We start from the raw sequence: 22,958 nt of genomic DNA, 5'->3' as shown, positions 1-22,958 counted from the left end.
TGTTTTTATTTTTGTTGAAAAGGAATCATCAAAAAACACAAGCCAAGAGTTTCATGTTCTAAGCACTGCTATAGAGAAATATAGAGAAATACACAGAGAAAATGCTTACAATGCCGATTTTTAGCCATAAGAAAAAGTGATCAAATATATCTATAGATAGGTGAAATACTGGAGTCAGGACAAAGTCATGCTTGCTAATGCAGTCTCAGACCCATGTTGCAATGCATTCTCCGATGAATGATGTAATAACATGCTTTCCACCCATCAATATTACTTTGTCATTCAGCCTAAAGGTCAGATGACAGAATGGCTCCAGATTTAATTTTATCATCCCTGTACGAGGACTGAATTCTCACTTCCAACTTACTAGGATCCCCGCCTCCTATATTAGTCAGCCCTGCCCCATTCAGCAGGCAGCATCTGGAGAATACATTTCTCATTTTCCACACAAGTTGCAGAGCAGACAATGGTCAAGGCAGGGCTTTGACTTGAACAAGGAACAACGTTTATGTGATGTGCAGGAAGCATTTTATTTTCCTAAGAACTTTACCTAAGAGACGAGAGCCAGTAGATCATGAAGCCTGTGGGAGCCAGAAGTAGCTTTGCATTTGTCAGCCTTTGCCCCTGGGCTTGTCAGGTGGTTCTATAAACCCTGCAGTTCAAAGCATTGTGAGGAATGTTTTCTTGCAACACATTTTGTTTAGCATAGCCAAGCCTTGAGTGAACGCTTCTGGCACACCCTATGCATAGAAAGTTTCAGCACATATAACCCTCTTTTTTTTTTAAACTTATAATTACTACATTTACAGACATTTAGGCATGAGAATGGATGTAGTTTTACTGTATAGTGGAGAAAAGATTACCTGAGTGAGGAATTTTAGGTGTTAGATAAAAAAATTTCTGTTGCTGGAAGTAGCATAACGAATCAAGAGATTGACCAGTTTGATTTTTGGGCATCTACTTATAAATCCATTGCCCTTACACTTTCAAGAGAAATTTTTTAAGCCCCCCACCAAAAAATGTGGGTCTCTACAGAAGCTTGCACTATGGCAGTCATGGTGTCTGAAAGGAGCCTGAGAACATTTAGTACCTACTATTTTTAATGATATAATGAGAAAATGTTTCATGCCTGAGAAATAAATGCCTTTTCTATACCTCAGGGCAAGAGTTGTGCAATCCTGAATGACTTGCCATGCCTAGGCTAGTCTTCAAACCCTTGGTTCCAACTGTATGAGAAGCTGGAGCTCCAGGAAGTCATGTTCCCATCCCAACTGCATGCCTTGTAAGGAACTTTTCTTGCGTATCACTGTTTACCAATCCTGGAGAGCTGAAGTCAGTGCTTTGGTGTGCTGCAAGACGGCCTGTGGGTGTGTCTTTCCATATGGACATCAATATGTAGATAAGGCTGATCCGTTGATCCTGTAAAGTGACCGATCTTTTATTACTCTGTGATTGCATAGTAAACCAGAGCAAAATAGGGAAAGTGTAAAGCTCAGCGCTATCTCTTAGCTGGAAACTGCACTCACAAACTACAGACCAAATACTGCAACCCCAGCCAGACCTGGGGTTCTGGCTATCTGACATCAATGGGAGCTTTTTAATACTATGTTCAGGTTTATGGTGCACATCTTTTTGTATATTTTACTACACTAGAATAATTTTTAGTTTGGCTTCTCTGGGAGAAGAGGGAAGGAATTGGGTCTGTTCAGCCTCAAGAAAAGATGACAGAGGGGACCTCATTATTGTGTATAAATATCTAAAGGGGGGGTGTCAAGAGGATGGAGCCGGGCACTTCTCAGTGCTGCCAACCACTAGGACACGAGGCAACGGGCAGAAACTGATGCCCAGGAAGTTCCACCTGAACGTGTGGAAGAACTTCTTTACTGTGTGGGTGACTGTGCACTGGAACTGTTGCCCACAGAGGTTGTGGAGCCTTCCTCACTGGAGATATTCAAGAACCGTCTGGACAGAGTCTTGTGCCATTTGCTCTAGGACAATCCTGCTTGAGCAGGGAGGTTGGACCAGATGATCCACTGTGGTCCCTTCCAACCCGACCCATTCTGTGGTTCTGTGTGATTCTGGGAGCACAGCAACTCCCTAGCCAGGGTGTATTGTTCCTCTTACTTAAATAAAGGACAAGCATGATTGCTCTTGGTATAAATATTGTCAACGGCTTAGCCTAAATTAAGAATTAACAAGAACAGAAAGCTTGAATCTGCTATATATAGATTTCTGCGACTGAGTTGGCCTGTGTATTTCTGGCTCCCAAATGAATGAATGCACGGCGTTGTCCCGGCGCCTGTTGACAATGAATTTACTCCCCATGGATTTCCCCGCGGCTGCAGCAGCAGTGGCCGGGCCAGCGGCAGGGGCGGTGGCAAGGGCAGGGGGGCAGCGGCAGGGGAGGGGGGGACAGCAGCAGTGGCCGGGCCAGCGGCAGCGGCCCCGGAGCCGCCCGTGCCCGCGCCCGGTGCCGTCCCGCGGGCCGCCCTCGGGCCGCTCTGCCCTCGCGCTTTCCCTCCTCCCCGCCCGGTGGTTGGGGCGCGGGGCTGAGGCGAGGCCGTGCCGTAGCAACCGGGCGGTCTCCGGGTTCACAGGCGCACTGAGGGCGGGCGGGCGGTGGCGCGGCCGGAGGCAGGTGAGGGCCGCCGGGCTGGGGGAGGAGAGGCGGCGGCAGAGGCGGCGGCGGCAGAGGCGGCGGCCCCACGTCCCGCCGCAGGGCAGCGGCGGCGTGGCCTCGGCGCTGGCGGGGGGTGTGCTGCCGAGCCGTGATCCTTCACCCCAGAGGCCCTGGCTTCTCTCCCCCGCCCGTTTCCATGCGGCGTATCCGGGGACGCGGCCGGTTACCTCAGGTGGCCGCTGCGAGGGCGCAGCGCCGGTGAGTGGCATGGCCATGCCTCACCCTGGCCCTTGCTCCGCACCCCCGCTTCAGGCCCTGCTGGGGTTTTGACCCCTCTGACCCGTTTGAGAGGGAACCTTATCAGTATGTATAAATATCTAAAGGGGGGTGCCAAGAGGATAGAGCCAGGCTCTTCTCGGTGCTGCCAACCACTAGGACACGAGGCAATGGGCAGAAACTGAGCATGTGGAAGAACTTCTTTCCTGTGTGAGTGACTGTGCGCTGGAACAGATTGTTCAGAGGGGTTGTGGAGTCTCCCTTCTGGAGATACTCCCAAATTGTCTGGATGCAATCCTGTGCCATATGCTCTAGGACAACCCTGCTTCAGCAGGGAGGTTGACCAGATGATCCACTGTGGTCCCTTCCAACCTTTCCTGTTCTGTGATTCCATTTCTTCAGTGGGCAGCTGCCCACCTCAGCCCCCCCCTCCTTTCACCGGGGATTCAGTGTTTCGGATGGTGTGTGGTGGCTTCTTGTGCTATAGGGAGTGTGGGCTTTCCCGAGGCATTCCCTCCTGTGAGGGGCAGCCAGGTGGAATGGCCTCAGCAAACACTGCCATTCACACGTGTCTTACAAACTCTGAGCAGGTTCTGGGTGAAAGTTTTTGTGGTTTGTTTGCACTGGCCCGAGTGGAAAGCTTAGAGGTGCCCAGATGAACTCTGGTTCATCATTTGAAAATAACCTGTTTGGATTCAGATCTTGGGCTCAAGGTTATCCCAGCTGTCATCAGTTTTGAACTTGCTGTTTCCAAGACTTGAGGTAAAACTTGCAGTTTCCATCGAAAGTTGCTTTGTCTCCTTTCAAATGCTCCTTTTCATACAGAGGCAGCGTTTCATGTCCAGGTACTGTTCAAGCAGCTGAGCGTGGTGCTGGAGGCTACACCCCTGGGCATCTGGAAAATGTGATGGCACCTGAGATTCATTCTCTGATGCAGGCTGCCACCTGAAATGTGTCTCAGCTACTACTGTGAGAGTGTTGTGGCACTGTTTCTGCATTCCGAGAGAGAAATGGCACAAGCTTGGTGGCTTGCTATGGCCATTCACTATGGCTGTTTTCTGCCATGGCTCCCCTGCGGCAAGGGCTCCTTTTTACTGTGCTGATCAGGCTAGTCAGGAGCTGTGCTGCTGGGGAGCATCTTCTGCACAACACCTGGAGAGTTAGGGTGCAGAAGAGAGTCCTGTTTTTTTAAAGTCATCCCTTCCTTTTACACTATTCATGTCTTTCTGCATGAGCAGGACAAAGACTGGAATGCTTTATATGTTTCCATATGGGTATTTAAACCCATATGAGAGGAATAAATAGCATGTTCCATTCTGTAATAAAGAAAGAGGGAAGAGACTAAGTCCTTGGGTTAATATTTTATCCCATTTTTCCTTTTCCTGTGGGAAAAACTGCTTGACGACAATAGCTAACAGCTGTGCCTGCTAAATGGTTCATAAATATCCCTCATTCATTTATCTTATTTATTAAAAGAAGAACCAAGTAAATGACAAAGCATGATGCCTCAAAGCAGTACTCAAAGCAATATATTCTACCTTGCTTTGTCTGGCATTTTGTTTTCTGTTCATGTGCTGTGTCTTATTCACAGTTGGGCCTTATACCACATTCTTGTACATGTATACACACATAATTCTTTTTCTTTGTGAATCATTTTGTAGTCTTATAGGCAAAGTTGTGAATCTCTTCACAAAATTGTCTCTCAGATACTCCCAGGTTTAGTCATAAATTGGATATAACAAAGGTAAGGTATACTGCAAAGCAATAATAGAATATAATACAATGGGCTGACAGCAGGCCAAAACACCAGTTATTTTTCTAGTATATTGTCTCTTTTTTATTATAATTTAGAGTGAAGGAAGGGAAATGATATTACCAATTTCCTACTTTCTCATTTTTGAGTATGGGGCTCACTGTCAAATTTGACTTCAGCCTTTCTTGACATAGGGAGTGGCTATTCTTTTTACTTTATACTATTATTTTTCTTGAGAAAAAATCTTGATCTCATGAGGAAAATCTTGATCTCATCCTTCTGCAGTTTATTATTGGCTGGACCTGTGGAGCTCATCTCCAGTTCATATTTACCTTTGCATGGCAATATTTTAAATTTCTTAAAACATAATAATTCCTCAGGGTTTAAGAAGAAAGCAAAGAGGAGCTGCCAATCAAGAGATCTGTCATGACTGCCAGTACATCTAAGAGAATTGCCTGGAGTGATTGTGAGTATTTCAACACTGTTTTTGCATAGATTCCATGTTTTCCCAGATAATTTCCAGTTTCCTTTGAAACTTTGTAGCATGCATGCTGCTAGCTGTGTACAAGCCATTCTGAAGCTGTGCTACTCTTCCCTGGGCTGTGTGTGGGGTGCTGTGCTTGCCTTTATGTGTTTTTGAAGAAGGAAACTGGGAATGACTGTTCAAGTGACTACAAACAATGCCTGACTATATACAGAGCTCGAGGAGCTGCAAACCTTCACCTGCCTCTCTCTAGAGTTAACATCTGTTGCTGCTGCTTCTGTGTGGAGCAAAGGAGAAGGGCTGGTAAAATGCCAACCTCTACAAGCATGCCAGCCAGCATCCTGCTTGTAGGACTGATTACTGTGAAAGAGCTGGTGCCAGTCTACACTGTATAGAAGCTCTCTGTCACTGAAAGATGACTTCTGAAGATAGAGTCTCATTTCCTGTATGTAGTGTTAACTGAGGAATTATCTAATGAACCTTTGTAACCAGGTCAGTTGTTATAATATCTGATCTTAGCAGAGAGTTCTGATCATATTCCATACTAGACTGAAGATTATTTTGTAGTCATTAAAGATAAAAGTATCCTTCTTTGTATTTTGGAGCAGTTTGATGCATGCAGTACATTTACAGGCAACTTACAGTATATGGGTAATGGAGAACTAGGATATACCAGATGATGCTGGGGAAAATGAGTAGAAAATTTCAAAGTCCACAGAAAATACACTTAGATACAGCAAGGGTGTTTAATCAACTAGAGGCAGCTTAACTCATGCAGAGTATTTTGGGAAGGAACAGGAAATACCAAGGTCCTCCTAGAACCTCTGTGCTGAGGAACAGAGGCATTACTGTTGTCATTGCTTCCATTTCTCCCTCAACCACTCTCTGCTCTGAGCTGTCTCTGCTGCCAGATGCAAGCGGAGCAAGCCCAGCCAACTATACATCGGTGCTGAGATGTGTTCCATGGCCCATGGAATTTAAAATGAAAATGTACCTTCATTTCTATGATTTCCTGTGCATGCACATGATATGTCACAGCCCAGAGCAGATACTGCCAGAACCATCATTTATACTTGAGGAAAATTGTGTGAGGAGAGGGAGTTTCACCAGCCTTGCAATAAAGTCAGGATCTGCTGCAGGCATTGCTATTGCTTATGGTAGGACTTCAACATATATTTGCTAGGAAATCGTGTTTATTGCATAATGCTACTAAATGTGCATGTAGTGATGGTCTGACAATCTTTCAATGCCTATTATGAGTTCTGATTCCCAAGGCTTAGGAGAGATGTCTTAGGAGCTGGAAGAATTTCCATTTGGCAAACCAGACTTAGATTTCAGGGCTTGAATTTCAGCACACAAGAGACATTTTCTTTAATAAATTGAAGATAAATGTGTATGAATGAAGAAAAAGATATAACAGCAAGTAGATATGTCGAACTGAGAGCAGCTTTCCAGATTAAGAACACTGTTTATTATAAAAAAAGAAAACAAGAGATGAGCTCTATATGTGCAGAGGACCATGGAATATAGGTGAAGAAAGGAGATAATTAATTTCATTTGGTTTTGGAATTGTTTGGTTAAAGTATAAAAGTTGTGTTTCCCTCATTTATCTTTACAACAGATGTCTTCGATTCAAAGCACAGGCAAGATCTTGAAGATTCCCATGAGGCCCACAGGAAAGAATCAAAAGAGAAGGAAAGAAGACTGGCAGTCAGTCAGTGGAGCACAGATGTACAATCCCTTGTTTCATCTTCTGAATGGCTTCAACGTTATGGTCTCAAAAGAAACAAATTGTCCCTCTCCCAGATTTTGTCACAGATTGGATTCCAGCACAGGAAAGGTATAAGACAAATCAATAATAGGATAATAAACCCTAACTTTGAGTAGTCTGTAGGGTCACACTAATTTTGCACCCCAATGTACGCGTTGCAGATTTTTACATTGTCTCTTATGATAATGGCAGAAAGGGAAGCTGTATCCATAGTTGCTGATGTTACCAGTTCAGAGAACTGAGAAACTCCATCTCTCTTTAATATGAGAAGGACTTAGGATCTGAGAAGGGCTTTCCTTACTCAACTCTGCTGTCACTTTGCCTGGGCTCCTGTTCACATCCTGTCCAATTTAGCTGTAGTGGGCAGTAGCTCAGGCTGCTGAAGCTGCTAGTATTTTTCCTGCAGATAGCATGTGATAAAATCTCTATCTGTTTTCACATTGCAAATATAATGTATGTTGTGCCATAATCTGCAATCTACTATTGATGCTCAGGGTTAGCTAACCTGCTTGGGAACAGTATAGTATTTCCAGGTATTCAACTTTAAGCAAACAGTTACATTTAATTAGAATTCAGTCTGCTTTTTGTGCAAAGTCAGGCTATAGAAAAATGTTCCTTTGCAGTTATCTGACAGCTGGAGGGGAAGAGTTTGCTAATAATTATTAACTGCTGCCATAATGGTGCTTTGCAGAGCATGGTAAGATATTACTTTCTTTGAACAGCTTGCTGCCTGAGAAGTAGGAATTGTAATGTATTGCAATTGTTCTAGGTTGCATAACTTAAGATTTTGGCTGGCCTGTGTCCATGGGGCATTCAAAGATCACCAGTGCAGTTCCTGAAATACTGTATGCTGCAGATGAAGAAGAAGCTGTTAAGCAGGGTGAAAGTTGTCACAGTGTTAGGAGCAGAATGTACTGGCTTGGCAAGGCAGCATGCTGTACAGATAACCACTTTATGACGTTAAATGTTCCCACCCCTAATGTTTTCCTATCAGTGGTGATCCTGTAGAAGATTTCTAGCTACTGAAAGAGCAGAACGCAACCTTTTCCTTAGATGCACTCAATTCTGCACCCATTTAGTTGTGTAAGAGAACAGCATTATCTGTACCAGATTTTGTATTTTGTTTGACAGACAAATATTTGCAAGTCCTGTTGTGAGGTTGCCTAAACCTCCATTTATTAAAGTCCCATGTAGCCTTTTGGCCTATAAATAATTAGATGTGGGGTTTTTCCCCACTTCTGACTAAACTATCAGGGAGCAGCAAAAGCAGGGCTGCTCTATGAGGGCAGAGTGAGCCAGGAGCCAAAAAGGGACTGCAGCCCAGGCAGTGCCCTCACTGAACATGATGCAGTCCTGCAGCAGGGTGAGCTGATTAACTGTGTCTAGGGCCCAGCCAGGGAGTGCAGCCAGGAGCAACAGGAGATGGAGCTAGAGGTAAGACTAGAGCCAAGGCCATCACACAGGTCTCAGAGTATCCATTAAACAGAACTGCAGACAAGGCTATAATACAGGGCTGAGGGATCTACCCAGCAGAGAGGTCCACTAGCAGAACTTGAGACAGGTATACCTACGACATGGCTAGAGCAGAGACTGTGTGCCCAGGCCTGATGTACCCTGTGAAACTCTGTGTGATGCGCCTAGAAACCCCAGCTGAGGCTGATGAGGGCCGTCAGGGCCTGTTGGGGGCCTCAGGGCCCCATCATAGATATAGAAAGAAAATAATTGTAAAACAAAAGCAAAATTAGAATTTCTCTGAAGTTTCTTAATGTCAAGTGCTTGATACTGATGCATGTGCCTCATATAGATGATATACACATCAGCCTGAAAAACATCTGTTTGAAGTAGTCTTAAAGATTTAGCAGCTTGATCTCTTGTAAATTTTACTGTAGATTATGTGACCACCTTGGGGAAACCTGTGGCTTCTCGGTATGCAGATGGTCTGTTTCCTCAGTACAAGAGAGCACAAGATGGCAGTGTGTATAATGTAAGTGTGGCTGACTTGTGGTAACTTCCTTGTGCACTTAGAAGTTATTATCACTGTGGCAGAATGATGTGACTGAAATGCCTCCCTGCGTCATAAATACTTAAATTCTTTGTGAGAACTTTATCTTTTGATAATTTTTACTTCTTTTCTGTCAAACTGTTAGTGATAACCATCAGTGGTAGAAAAGCTAGCTATCTTTTTTCATTTCAAAGTGTTATGCTCTTGCCTTGCTGCAGCATTGCAGTAAATCTTTCCCAGACAAGATGCAGTTTCTAAGCAACATTTACCCTGTCTTGAAAGAGGGAACCCTTAAAAAGAAGATGCTCAGAATGAGTTAAAAAAAATAAAATCATAATCAATAAAACAAATCAGGATGCTGAAATAAGAAGACAAAATGCGCTGTCACTGCCAATGCAAAGCACTGCTTTGCTTAGTGCCAGCAGGTCACAAAAGGCTCAGCCTATTCTATAGAGACAGCTAGCTGGATCTCTGCCCAGGCTTGTGTTCTAAGGAATGTCTTAGCAACAGCTGCTGGCGGCCCTATTGTTAAGAGGATGGATTCTGATTGAAGAGATGTGCCTGTGAGTGGGGAAGGGAGAGAGTTAATTTATAAAGGATTTTACAAAAGCAAATGGCTTGTCATTTTTTCTGATGACTAGAGTAACTTCTGAGGGACAAGGGTAAAGAACCATTTCAGGGAGCCTTTTTCCCTCATTTTTTTTCCCATATGAAATATCTACATAATGTCTTTTAATCTTGGGACATGATGAGAGCAGCAGCGAAAACGTTTTTGCCACTATACAAGATCTGGTCAGATCTCATTTAGGATATTGTGTACAATATTGTGTACAATTACCACAGGCTGAGATGAAGCAATTCAAACCAGAGCAGGTACTGGGAAGAGCTAGTAGGATGAACTGCAGTGGAGTGCTGATCTTATAAGAGGGCTTGGTTGATGCTGAAATGTAAGTCTGACAAAGACTGATGAAGGGTCGTGTTATTGCCCCTTGAATGCTACAGAAAGGCAAATGACATGGATAGAGAAAAGCTATGGTTTTCTATGCTAAAAGGGATGCTAGTCCAAAAATTAATGGCTATGAATTGCCATGAATAAAATTCATCTGGACAGTCATAAGTTTTCCAGCCCTCAGAGAAATGGAAATCTGGACTGGTTAAATACAAGTAAGAGAGTATTGCAAGAAAACGTCTTTATTTTAAAATGGAGTTTGGTTAGTGTAGTGCAATAAGCTTCTTTGTATGAGTCTGACTGTCATAGGAGGAAACTGGATTTCTAAATGCTCCTTCCCAAGCCTACATTCCTTTGGCAGACTGCCTGAGACTCTGTATCTGGGAGGCACATTACAGGGCACTAGCTGATATTAAAGAACACAGAAAAATACAAATGAGAGGGAAAAGTGTGCAGACTGACACAGAAAATTACTTCTCCCTGAGAAATGTTCTTGTTTAAAAACATTTGTATAGTCAAGGTTTTGTACTTAGTCCCGGAAAGGTAGTTAGAGATAGAAGGCAATCAGTAAATTGGCTCACATGGGTCAGAGATTTTGGGGGAATATCTTTACTGGAATCTCTGGTGCATTTTTAAACCCACAGATCATGGTGAATGTGTATACATGTATTCATAGGGAGGATCTGCTGGTTTTAATTTTGATACTGAATCTAGACTTTTCTTATATTTCTGAAATGGTATGGGAAGTTTTAGTTGTTGATTACAGTTATCTGAACTAAATTTGTCTAAGTACCTACCTGCAAATAGTTAATCTGTAATGCTGGCTGTTTTTAGTGAAATAATAGTACAAACAAGAAACATTTTGCATTTTTCTTTCAAATGCTAAAGACAAGGTGGAGATTGAAGTGCCCCAAAACCAAACCGTATGCTCCCTTGTATTGCTGTAAAAAAAATTTAAGAGCCAGTCAAAATTCTAGTCTAAGAAGGTACAAAGTTTCTCTGTCTTGTTTGTTCACCCATCTGCTCTGCAGCCCTTTCTACATCCTAGACTGTGTTCAGCTCATTCTAATTGCTCCAGTTTTGAGACAGACAAGTCAGACAACCCACTGGCACTGTCCCATGCTCATATAAAAAGATTATGAAAAGCAATTAGGAACAAAATGCAGTGCCTTTTCTTTATAGCTTAGATGCATTTGTCAAGTATTTGCTCTTGAAATAGTGGAAGGAAAATGGGTTGTTCCTTGGTTGGCATATCTGACACTTGCAAACCAGCTATTGCAGCTGTGCTGAGCTTGGGGCTGCATTTATATTATTTGTTTTGATGTTCAATTTCCTTCTCTCCCTTATTTAAATGAAGCTGACAGCCAAAAAAGAACTGATTCTTCATTTTGTGGATTGTCTAATGGGAGCTATTGAGCTGTATAAGCAGCGAATGGAATGGTTAACGAGTGAGAGCCGGCAGATATTTGGAGTGATTCAAGAACGGTGCATTGTCATTGTTTTGGATTTTGGCACTGCAGCTCCAACTGAATTTGATCTATGTCGGGATGCACTTTCTATGGTACTTGTGGAACAGGTGATCCAAATTGCCAGATTCAACCTCATTCGGTAAGCAGAAAGAATCATAGAATCAGAGTGGTTTGGGTTGGAAGATGCTTTTGAAGGTCGTCTGGTCCAACAGCCCTGCAATCAGCAGGGACATATTGCACTGGATCACGTTGCTCAAAGCCCCATCCAGCCTGACTTTGAATGTTTCCAGGGATGAGGCATCTCCCACTTCTTTGGGCAACCCGTTCCCGTGTTTGAGTACCCTCACTGTAAAAAAATTCTTCCCTATATCTGATCTGAATCTACTTTCTTTTAGTTTAAAACCATCACCCCTTCTCCTATTGCTACAAGCCCTACTAAAAAGTCTCTTCCAGTTTTTCTTATAAGTCCCTTTAAGTGCTGAAAGACCACAGTCACGTTTGCCCAGAGCCGTCTCCAAGCTGAACAAAGAAGTCCATGTTGGCCCATTGCTGGAGAATAGAAAGGAGTTGCATATTATATAGACATGTACTTGTATAAGATGCTTTCTATACTGTAAAATGTCATGATTCATGTCATTCATCTATAGATTTTCCACCAAGATCCTCCCCTAGTCACTTGAACTTGTTACTTCCATTTAAAAGAAGACCACTGTTATCATGAAGAACAGATAAAGAGGAACAGAACCCAAATACTGATATATGCAGTCTACAAATGTAGCACAGAAACCCAAAAAGATGGATGGACTTTACAATAGCAGTAGTGCCCTTCAGGCATTGAAATATTCGAGAGTGAAAAAGTGAGGTCCTATCTGACGTCGAGGCATTCTTGTATTTTTAGGCATTAAGGTTTCTGCCTTGCAGCTAAATTAACACTCCACCGAGTGCCATAGGCATAGTGTTTTGTATTTCTATAGCTTTCCATGGTCACAGAAATCAGTAGCAGAACTAGGAAACAATAGTAGATTTCCATAACAAAAGGCAAGCGCTTGTTCCCTAAAAGGAGTAAATGAATTAGCCGTTAGTACAAATAGAGAATAGAAGCAGCTATTCAAATTTTACCTATCTCTGCTAAAATTCTCATATGCATAAAAGTTTGAACTTGTAAGATTGGGTTTGGATAGATTAGTGGAAAAAATTATGCACAAATTAGTTAATATAATTTTAAAATTGGTTCCACAATGCTAACTTGAAACTGCACTGTGATTCTTAATGCTATTTTACCCAAGCATTGTCTAACAGATTTGTACTGCTCTACTACTCTATTTTAATTCTCTAGATTGTGATACAACTGAGATTTGAAAAAAAGAATAATAGAATCATAGAATGGTTTGGGTTGGAAGGGACATTAAAGATCATCTAGCTCCAACGCCCCTGGCATGGGCAGGGACACCAACCAGACCAGGTTGCTTAAAGCCCAATCCAACTCGGCCTTGAACACTTCCAGCGTTGGGACATCCACAGTTTCTTTGGGGCCACCTGTTGCAGAAGTAGATATTTTCCAAAGTCGATAACTTCCAAAGCAGATAACTTCTATAGCTTTTGAGAAGAACAGAGAACTTTTTCTTCAAAAATGAACTATAAAGCCTAGTCAAAATTGAGACATAATAATTAAGTTCATCAATTTGTTTGGTTTTGCAGGAGAGAGACAAAGGACAATGCAGCATATAAATTATTACTTTAAAAGAATCTTGGGATACATATTTTAGATTGGGATACAATTTTAGATTTGCAGGAAACTCTTCAAAACAGTGCTTAATGGAATGTCACAGATACTGGAACCAGTTGATTTTTTAGTACCTTTTTATGTATAAGTGAACAGTCAAACATGCTCATTTGCTTTGTACTTCTTCCATTAAGACTAAGCCCTTTAACAACTAAAATATCAAAAAGCTTAGCATCACAAATTTCATTTTTCATAGGTAGCTAAAGATCAGCCTTACTAGAAAAAAAGTGTCAGTTAAACTGTTCTGATGCAAAGGTTCTGCAGCAAGTTGTGGAACAAGACCTGTAGAAGACTCTTTTTTTTTTTTCATGCACATATTTTAAAAACCTGATTGAGTTTTTATGTTAAAGTGAGATATGAATCAGGAACTCTTTTTGACATACTTTAGGTCTCCTGACCCTACTTTGGAAACAGTTGTCTCAAAAAAATTATAAATAACTACAGTATTTTTCTAATTATGTTATTTTCCCTCTGCTTCTTTTATTTCAAGTCTAGATTTAGTATCTGTGGTATATTGTAATTATTACTTAAGAATATAAAATAATTGTAATAATAGCAGAGCTCTGCTCTCTTGTTCTGCCAGCATTATTCTCACTATTTCTGATCTATAGTTAATCTCATTTTCAGGGCTGCACAGGATCTTATGAAGTGGCAACAGAAACCTACTCCTGTGTCTGACCATACTGTAAAGGCTGCTGTTATGTGGCTCTGGAAGCTGGACCATATGACAGCTGTCAGCCATACCAACTCTGCTGAAGCCCTGCTGGAAGCCATGGGTGATGAGGCGGTAAGCTCATACATCTTTTCAGAAGCCTCGAGTAAATCCAAGAATATACAATGCCAGACTGGCTGCTGTGATTTGCCTGATGAATGTTGCAAAGATAAATATTAATGACAGTATTTGGAAAGGGTTTTTTTCCCCACAAGTGTAGCTGCATACTATGCTTACTGATGGCCTGTTTATGTAAATGTACTGTATTTTGAATGCAGAAACTTGTTTATTTTCTTTTCTAGAGTACCCAGAATAAATAATGTATTCAATCATTAAGGGAAAGAGAAAGTATCTTCCCTTCCACTTTCTTTGCTATATATATTTTTCAGGGCTTCAAGCTCGTGAGAAAATTGTTAGTATGAACATTATTGAAGACAGAGAAACCATTTTTATTTTGTTATGTATCCAACGTGCTAATGAAAAATTATATTTAAAATCCAAAATAGTGATACAGAGATTTATGTAACCATTAACTCATGGTAGGGATACACAAATCCTTTCTCACCAGCCAGGTTATTCCTAGAGTTTCTTCCATGACAGAGACAAAGCCATGCACAGTTATTCCTGCAATTAAATGCTGTTAATTTTAAAAAGTACCATATTACTTTAATCATTATAGCAGAGTCACAAGACATGAAACATATATGCTATCATTTGAGCTAGTCACTTAAAACTTGAGTTATTAAAGAGATATTTTATGACATTTGCTTACAATTTACATTCTTTCAGTTCCCTAATACCTGAATTTAATAAAAAATTGTGCCTACTGTGTGTGGAGTAGAATCATTAGTTTTAACTGCCACTAACATCCATCCCTGTGCACAGATCCAGTCCTACCTCCTTTGTAAATTTCTTTCTGGGATGTTGTTTGAAGGAGAAGGTAAATTTGGCTTGAGTTACCTTCTGGTTCCCTATGCTGCTGGATTGTTATCCAGATGAACCTTGGTGTCTGGAAACTGATATTAAAAAAGGAATTGTGTGAGGAACAAATTGTGCACCAGTGAGACTTTTTATGACTGCTTTTTAAAATGTCTCCATAAATTTTATTAACATTTTCAATATGCAGTATAGTACTGATTTCCTGATGGGTAACTAAAAAGACCATATTTAGATTTCAGTATTGTTCGGATGAAAAAAAGTCTTGTTGGACCTGGTGGCTCTCTGTTTGAATAAACAGAAATTAAAATCTGTCCAATAGTGAGACATCTATTATTTCTGTCTGGATATAGGTGGGTTAAGGGGCAGTCTGGGGGAGTCAACTGTGGCAGGTGCTCAACATAAAAAAACCTTCACTTACTCCTAAATAAAGTGATTATCATTCATAATTGTCAGTTCACTTGGGTGCAAATGTCACTGTACTGCAGCTGGTGGAGACCCCACTCAGTCCTAGGCAAAAGCTGTCTGCTTACCGAACGTGTCATAAATGACTCATTCCTCAGAAATGGCTTCATCAAAAGAAGTTGCTCCAAAAGAATATCTCTTTTTTTCCCTCTACACATGGCTCTTCCTGTCATTCCTTTAGCTGGCCTTTTCTTCCCATGTGTGGTGACTCCTTAGATTTCCTTTCCTCATGAGCTGTCTTCTTCTGTAAGGTTGCACTCCTTTGAGCTCTATATGCCACAGATGCATCCACAGTGTCTAACTTGTGGTTCTGTAGAAGTGCCACTCCGTGAAGTGTGGATCACCCATCCAAAACATGCCTCCCCACCAAGATCAAGACTATGAGGAACTGTTCATGTTGTTCTCCGTCCTGTTCTTGTATAAAGTTTATTCACTTGTTTAGATGTATAAATTACAATTTTCAAAATATGAAGGACTAAATTGAAAGGTTTTAACCTTTCCCCACTAATCTATAGGAACATTTCCTTTGTGGTGTTTCATTGCTGAGTTTGAAGTTGAGTGAATAATCTGTAGTTAGCAATTTTTTTAAATTTTCTTGTAAGGAGTTGGTTCTTCATCGGCTATGCCCAACAAATGTCAGCATTTTGAAAAGTTGCAGAGGCAGGCAGTGTGAGAAAGTGTGAAAATTTCTATTCTTATTGAACATCAACTTTATGAATTATTGGCAGTCTTAGGAGAGAGGTGGAGAAGATGTGAATCTGAAGGAACACAGGAAAAAGTGGTTGTGCAATATGCATACACTCCTCTGGGCCAGGAGCCTCTTCAGCAAAAGCAATAGAAATGTAGTATTGTCCAAGAACTGAGTCCCATCTGGCAGATTTGTGTGTGTGCTCAGATAGCTTTTAGCTGCAGGAGGCAGAGAGGGAACTTCGTAAAACTGAACTAGAATACAGATAGGTGCAAGAGTTGCAAGAGTTCCTTCTTTTTGTTTCTGTGCACCTTTTTCTAAGATAACAAGTATTTTTGTTAATCTTGAATTTTAATGAAACAGAACGATTCTTCTCTTTACCATTAGTATTTATCTAGAATTATCAGTGATGCTAGGACACCTGGTTGACCACAGACTTTCTTGCTCCCAAGCAAATGGAGTCTGTAACTATGGGCCCTGTCTCCCATGGAGTGTCTCACCTCTCTACAAAATCCAAGAGAAATTCAAGGTGGCAAGGTGCTACTTCGTTAATTTGCCTGGTCTAGCCAAAGACTGGGTTGCTGCTTGGGAGAGACATCTTCCAGTGCTGAGGAGCAGCCTAAGTAGTTGTGCCAAAAGGTAGATGAGGGAGGAAGCCTGAAATCCAGGAGTCCATGTCAGCTTGTATTCATAAACTTATGATGTGGGATAGTACAGGGATCCTACAGCCTGAAGGCTTTGAGTACAAATTGGACAAAAGATGTTCATGTGCTAGTCTGTTGACTCAGGAAGCTGAAATATAAATCAGTATCAAAGGCAGTAGAGGAAATGTATGAGCACACTTGCAAGTGATATTGAATTTGCTTTACTACTGCATGAAATTGTATGAGTGCAGAAACATTTCCTCAGTGCCATCCTGAACTCAAATAGTCGTCTTCTCTTTTGTGTGCACATCCAGGGATTCCTAGTCATATTTGTAGAATCATAGAATCACAGAATGGTTTGGCTTGGAAGGGACCTTAAAGATCATCTAGTTGCAACCCCCTGCCATTAACAGGGATGCCTTTCACTAGACCAGGTTGCTCAAAGCCCCATCCACCTTGGCCTTGAACACTTGCAGGGATGAGGCATCTACAGTTTCTGTGGGAAACCTGTTCCAGTGCCTCACCACCCTCAGAGTAAAGAATTTTTTCCTTATATCTAATCTAAATCTGTTCTCCTTTATCTTAAGGTCCTTCCCCCTTGTCTTATCGCTACAAGCCCTTATGAACAGTTGTTCTCCAGCTTTCATGTAGGCCCCTTTACGTACTGGAAGGTGCCTTCTCTTCTCCAGGTGGAACAACTCTTTCAGCCTCTCTTCATAGGAGAGGTGCTCCAGCTCTCTGATCGTCTTCATGGCTGTCCTCTGAACTTGCTCCATCAGATCCATGTCCTTCTTGTGTTGGGGACCCTGGAGCTGGATGCAGTACTCCAGTATGAGTGGAATAGAGAGTGAGACTCACCTCCCTGGACCTGCAGGCCACACTGCTTTTCGTACAGTCCAGGACATGGTTGGCTTTCTGGGCTGTGAGTGCACATTGCTGACACATGTTGAGTTTCTCATCAGCCAACACAACCAAGGACCTTCACCCAAGGACTGCTCTCAATCCATTCTCCACCCAGCCTCTACTTGTGCTTGGGATTGCCCTGACCCAGGTGCAGGACCTTGCACTTGGCCTTGTTGAACTTCATGAGGTTCACACAGGTCCACCTCTGAAGCCTGTCCAGGTCTCTGTGGATGGCCTCCCTTCCCTCCAGCATGTTGACCACACCACACAGCCTGGTGTCATTGACAAACTCAATCTCACTGTCCATATCACTGACAAAGATGTTAAAGGTTGCTGGTCTCAGTACCAACCCCTGAGGAACACCATTTATCACTGATCTCCAAATGGACATCGAGCTGTTGACCATAAATCAGTGCGACATCCAGTCAATTCCTTATCCACCAAGTGGTCCATCCATCAAATCCCTGTCTCTCCAGATTAGAAACAAAGATGTCTTGCAGAACAGTGTCAAATGCTTAGCATAAGTCCAGGTAGATGAGGTCAGTGATCCCATTGTAGAAGGTCACCAAATTTGTCAGACAGGATTTGCCTTTAGTGAACTCATGTTCACTGTCACCAGTCAGCTCCTTATTTTTCATGTGCCTTGACATAGTTTTAGGATGATCTGCTCCATGAGGATGTTTGAGTGTATTTTTTCAGTTAGGCAACTATTTATTAGATATTTATCAGTAGGTATGTTGATATGCTGTATGTATTGTCTTGAAAACCATTGTGGGTTAGCTGTTTGTTTAATTTGGTTTTAATGATGGTGAAAATTCAAGAAACCGTGAGGGTTGTTAGCATGGGTAAGTGAAGGTAACATAAAATCCCTCATAATATAATACTCAAGCAATAACTAAAGGGCGTTTCTTCAGCTTCTCTCTCTTCTTGCAATAACATTTTCAGAATATAAGTGTATTTGGCCATATAAACCTGCCAAGCTCCCTCTGCTATGGAAGCTTAAAAAATACAAAATGTCCGTAAATACCAGCCATAGCTTTCAAATAATGATGCGTCTTTCCTAGTCTCAAAATACATGTAGGCAGTAAAACTTTGTCTGGTATAAAAACTCCTACAGATTTTCAGCCCTGGCAAGGCACCAACAAAGCGTGTTTCTTCATAAAAGTGGCACAGAGCCTTGTCCTTCCTTACACTTCTCTTTGGTTTCAGTTAACTTCTGTGGAAAGAGTTGCATTGGGCAGAATCAGACGCGAGGGCTGTGGGTCAAGTTCTCTTCTCACTTCAGGAAATTTTGTATGGAATTCACTTGAATTATTAGCATAAATGAGAGGAGGAACCAAAGGTCTGAAAATCTTATTGCCCAAGTAATGCGTCGGTTCTACCAAATTTTCTTACCAATACATGGCACAGGGCAGTGCTTGAATACATGACAGACATTTATGTAAAACAATATCTTCCAGTTGCCATTTTTCTTTCTGTTTAATGACAGGTTGAAGCTGTTTATTACTTTGCTGTGGGTGATGTTCCAGTGGACACAAAACAGCTACTCCTTGAGAAGGTTTCTGATGGCCCCTGTCCAATCAACACTGTGTCTTTCAATGCTAGGGAAGAAGAAACTATTATTTTTCTGAAGGAGCTGAGCCGCTTGGCCTCTGGCAGGTATGACAAAGAAGGGCAGTAAAGATTTCAGTACTCATAAAGTGCTTTGCTGATAGGAATGGCATCAGAACATATCTAAATATAATCCATGAGGAAAACGAGACAAAGCAGTTCAGTGAGTGACTGGGGGAAATTGGGGAAATAGTCTTAAGTGACATGAGTAGAATGCAGACCCTACTTAAACAGACTGTCTTTTTTCCATGTATGTGCTCACTGGCTTGCAGAAAGGCCATTCCTTCTTTATATCCTAAATTGTCTGTTGTCTGCCCCTCTTTTGAAGTCTGGGAAATTGTTCAGGGGAAGGGTTCATAACATAAACTAAAACAAGTTTTTATTGTATTTATTTGTACATTAGTAGTATCCACAGGCACCAGAAAAGGATCTAGAGTTTTCTTGGCTCAAGTGCCATACAGACATGTACTGAAAAGGAAATGCCTGTCCTAAATGGGTGGTTCATGGAGTAACAGAAAATTGATGAGATGTTCTTCATCTGGCCTGGTTGTGTGGAAAAGCAGTTCTGTACCATGCTCTCTAGCATCCATTTGGTATGATTGGTGGAAACTGATATATTCCATATGGCTTGTTGGCTACTTTATCCTGGGAATCAGCCATGTGGTGAAAATCAGCATTCAGTAGAAAGGGATAAGATTACTTAAATCTTGATTCTGATGTCAAAATAAAGAAAACAAATGAACAAATACAAAACCCCACAATACTAAACTCATGCTGAACAGCAGGAGGGCAGTAGGAGTCAGTAGGTGTTTGTCTGCGTAAGAGAAGTCACCAAAAATTTACAGACTTGTGAAATGGCTGCTAGCTCTTTCTGCTTTACTGTTGTTGGTGCAAAAGTGGGAGGACCTCCAACAGCAGAAATCTCCAAAATGACAGCAGAGAATTGGTAAGATGGAAGCTACTTAGCTCTTTCATAGCCATCTGTGTTTAAAAATAGCTTTTAAGAGATGGAGTGTCTGCCAAAAACAAGACTGTGGAAAAGTGTTATGTTTGCTCTGGTCTCGTGCATTTAAAATGATTGTGGTCATTTAGAACTGTGGTACCTCCATGGTACCAGGTACACTGCCAGTCACTATCCTTCATTTTCTTTTGGCAGAGTTTTTACCTCCTTTATTAAAGGAAAGTGAACGTTTCTTCTATGGTAAAGAGAGAGGTGAAAAGGGGAGCTGAGAGGAATTGTTTTGTTTGATATGATTCTCACTGTCTTCTTTTTGCATGAGTCCAGCTTTGCTGCACAGACTTACTGGGCCAATTAATATCTTGCTGGCAGATATTTATTTGCCCAATAACTGTCTACAAGTTTAAGTCAGCTTTCCCATAGAAGCAGCCCAGTTCATGGGCTTTTCATGGCTTGAGTCTTTTTCTCGTGTAGTTCTGTTTTAGAAACACATCTTCTTCCTGCTCTGAGAGCTTCTCTCTTTTGACAGTGAGGGTAAATGAAGTCTGCTTGTCATCCTGATTTGTATGTCGATAATGAAATAAATGTTCCTGTTAGGCTTTCAACTGGGAGGATAATCTGATAAAAAGGTGATGGTGTCATCTCAGACATCTCGAATTACATGCCTGCTCAGCATGTTAAAAGCATTAATTAAAATTAGATTTCCAGGAAATTGAAAAGTAGGGTGCCTTGGAGTAAGTAATACCCAAATGAAAGAATGTTCTACATGAGAAGACTTCAGAAGGTACAGAAATGTATGTAAAAAGTTTGATAATATTCGTTATCTCATTGTAGTTGAAGGTTTAGATATAGATTAGCAAATAATTCTGAAGTTGTACACCACTATGCTCTTGCATGTGTGACATACATCTCTTTAAAATTAGGAAAGTGTTTATGTGATTTGTGTACTGGTGGAAACTCATTTTGTATTACAGATTCCATGCTTTTGCTGAGAAGAAAGACTATAGACAAACTACTGGAGCTGCATTAAAATATGAAGAGGATGGAAAAGGTCTAATTGCCCTGAACTCTGGAAAACTGAAAGGGCGAATGCCACTAGGTAGACAATATAAAACACAAGATTATATTGATATTTTCAGTGAGATTTTAGAATAGAAATGTGATATAGGACGCTTGCTGAGTATAAAATAAAAAAAACCTCTGTAGATATGGGTGGGGTGAGGACAGGACTGGTCAAATGGAAATTCTGTGGGTGACAAAGTGAGAGCAAAAAAAGAGAGAAGTGAAGAGAGTAGAGGATGTGCACGTGAGAATGAGAGAGAAGTGAAAAAAGCGAAAAGATCATTTGTTTAGGAAGATGAAGAATAGTACTGGTGTGCTTATGCCAGTGACCTTGTGGAAATGTATAGAGAAATGGCAGAAAGGAAGAGAAGTAGTGTGGAAGACCATATGATACAACAGCCGCATCAATATAAACTAAGTTTGTATAAGGGGATCAAATCAACACGAGGTTCACTTGCTCCTCTCAAGAATTTGTCATAAAGAAAGGCTACAAGCACAGTAAAGTGGCCATATAGAAGGCAGTGCAAAGTGGTGGTGGCTGTGGGAGGATAGATGAAAAAAACCCTGGTAGGAAACAACCAAAATAAACAGTTTCACTGCAGGGTGGAGCTGGGCAGAAAGCTCTCAATGTGTTTCTTACTAGTTACAGTGCTGCTTCCTCTGGGTGAATGTTCAGTGGACTAGACTGGAGTTTCAGCCAGGTCAGGAGGAGACTGGTTTGTGGTATGAAATGAGGTTTGTGTGTAAAATCTGATGTTCTTTTTTTAGCAGGATGGTAAGAAAGAAGTTTCTTGAGATATCAGGAGTCATCAGACCTCTTTATTCTAATAGGTCAAATCCCCATTATGCTGGTGGCATTAATGTTGCCCCAAAGATACAACAGTGTTATCCTCTCCTCACTGCTTGGGAATGTGTGGCTTAAGGTGGATTTAGTGGCTCATGTAAGGTTGTTTGCCAGTCTTGGACTAACTGGCCATTTTTGAGTTGTAGTCTAGTTCCTTGTGTACCAAGTTATCTTCACTAGGACTGTGATAACACTACAAGAGGAAGAACCATAGTGGGGGGCCAGAAATAAGGGAGTGAGGTTCACCTGATTTTTTGCTTTGTGAAGGGACACTCAAGCCTCACCCGTGCAGGGCTTGGAAACCAACAGCAGTCTGCTTCAAAACATGATCTCTTGTTTCATACTAATTCAGAGCAGTATAATGATCACCTGCAGTCTGCCGTGGTCTTGCTGGACCACATTTGGGGGTGTGCATGGGGGGAGCTGGCTCCCTCTTCCCCAGGGCAGTCAGCCTGTTTCAATAGATAGGCCTAGAGCTCCTGTATGACTGCAACTACTTCCTCACCAGTTTCTAAAGCTGAAAGCTGAATAGCTTTAATCACTCAAAGGGGCAGTAATCCCCTTGAAGTGCATTGTCTGTTGTGTCTTATTGCTATTATGGAGTAGAATTTACACATTAAAAAGGAACACAATTAGCTTTCTGCATTTACTGGGTATTACAAGCACAGTCGTGACATCACTGGCAGCCAATCAGTGTTTCAGTCCTATGCAGAATCTAAAGTCCTTTCAGAAAAGAAAACACATTGAAGACATTATTCTGGTCTGTGTCTGATGTCTGTTGTTTCAGAAACTCCTTCAAGGGTGTGATAATAAGGCAATAAAAATAAAAGCATCGATTACTCACTAATGGGCTCTGAAACTGGTTCTTGGATGTGTGGCATAAACTATACAAGGAAATAAATAGAGAATGAACCAGAGATTTAATCATCCAAATGTGGTGTTTCTGGAAAATAAGGAGAGGCACAGGAATATTTTCATTACGTTCCTTTTTGCACCACAAATGCAACAGCTGGAAAGTGAAACTCATC

The 22,958-nt window shown here is 41.5% G+C and overlaps 1 protein-coding gene across 1 annotated transcript in view; it reads left to right on the top strand.

The window, feature by feature from the left end:
• The first annotated feature begins 3,005 nt into the window (after positions 1–3,005).
• VWA3B (von Willebrand factor A domain containing 3B) overlaps positions 3,006–22,958 on the top strand; it is a 68,894-nt gene continuing 48,941 nt past the window's right edge. Inside the window, exons 1-8 of the mRNA XM_064646251.1 lie at positions 3,006–3,106; positions 5,030–5,115; positions 6,755–6,973; positions 8,794–8,888; positions 11,213–11,463; positions 13,735–13,894; positions 18,945–19,114; positions 20,999–21,123. Coding sequence (XP_064502321.1) covers positions 5,076–5,115; positions 6,755–6,973; positions 8,794–8,888; positions 11,213–11,463; positions 13,735–13,894; positions 18,945–19,114; positions 20,999–21,123 — 1,060 coding nt within the window. The 5' untranslated portion in view covers positions 3,006–3,106; positions 5,030–5,075. The remainder of the gene's footprint in view (positions 3,107–5,029; positions 5,116–6,754; positions 6,974–8,793; positions 8,889–11,212; positions 11,464–13,734; positions 13,895–18,944; positions 19,115–20,998; positions 21,124–22,958) is intronic.

This window comes from Pseudopipra pipra, chromosome 2 (genome assembly GCF_036250125.1).
Source record: "Pseudopipra pipra isolate bDixPip1 chromosome 2, bDixPip1.hap1, whole genome shotgun sequence".
NCBI lineage: Eukaryota > Metazoa > Chordata > Aves > Passeriformes > Pipridae > Pseudopipra > Pseudopipra pipra.
Note: the sequence above shows the minus strand (reverse complement) of the source record. Positions and strands in the feature narration are given on the sequence as shown.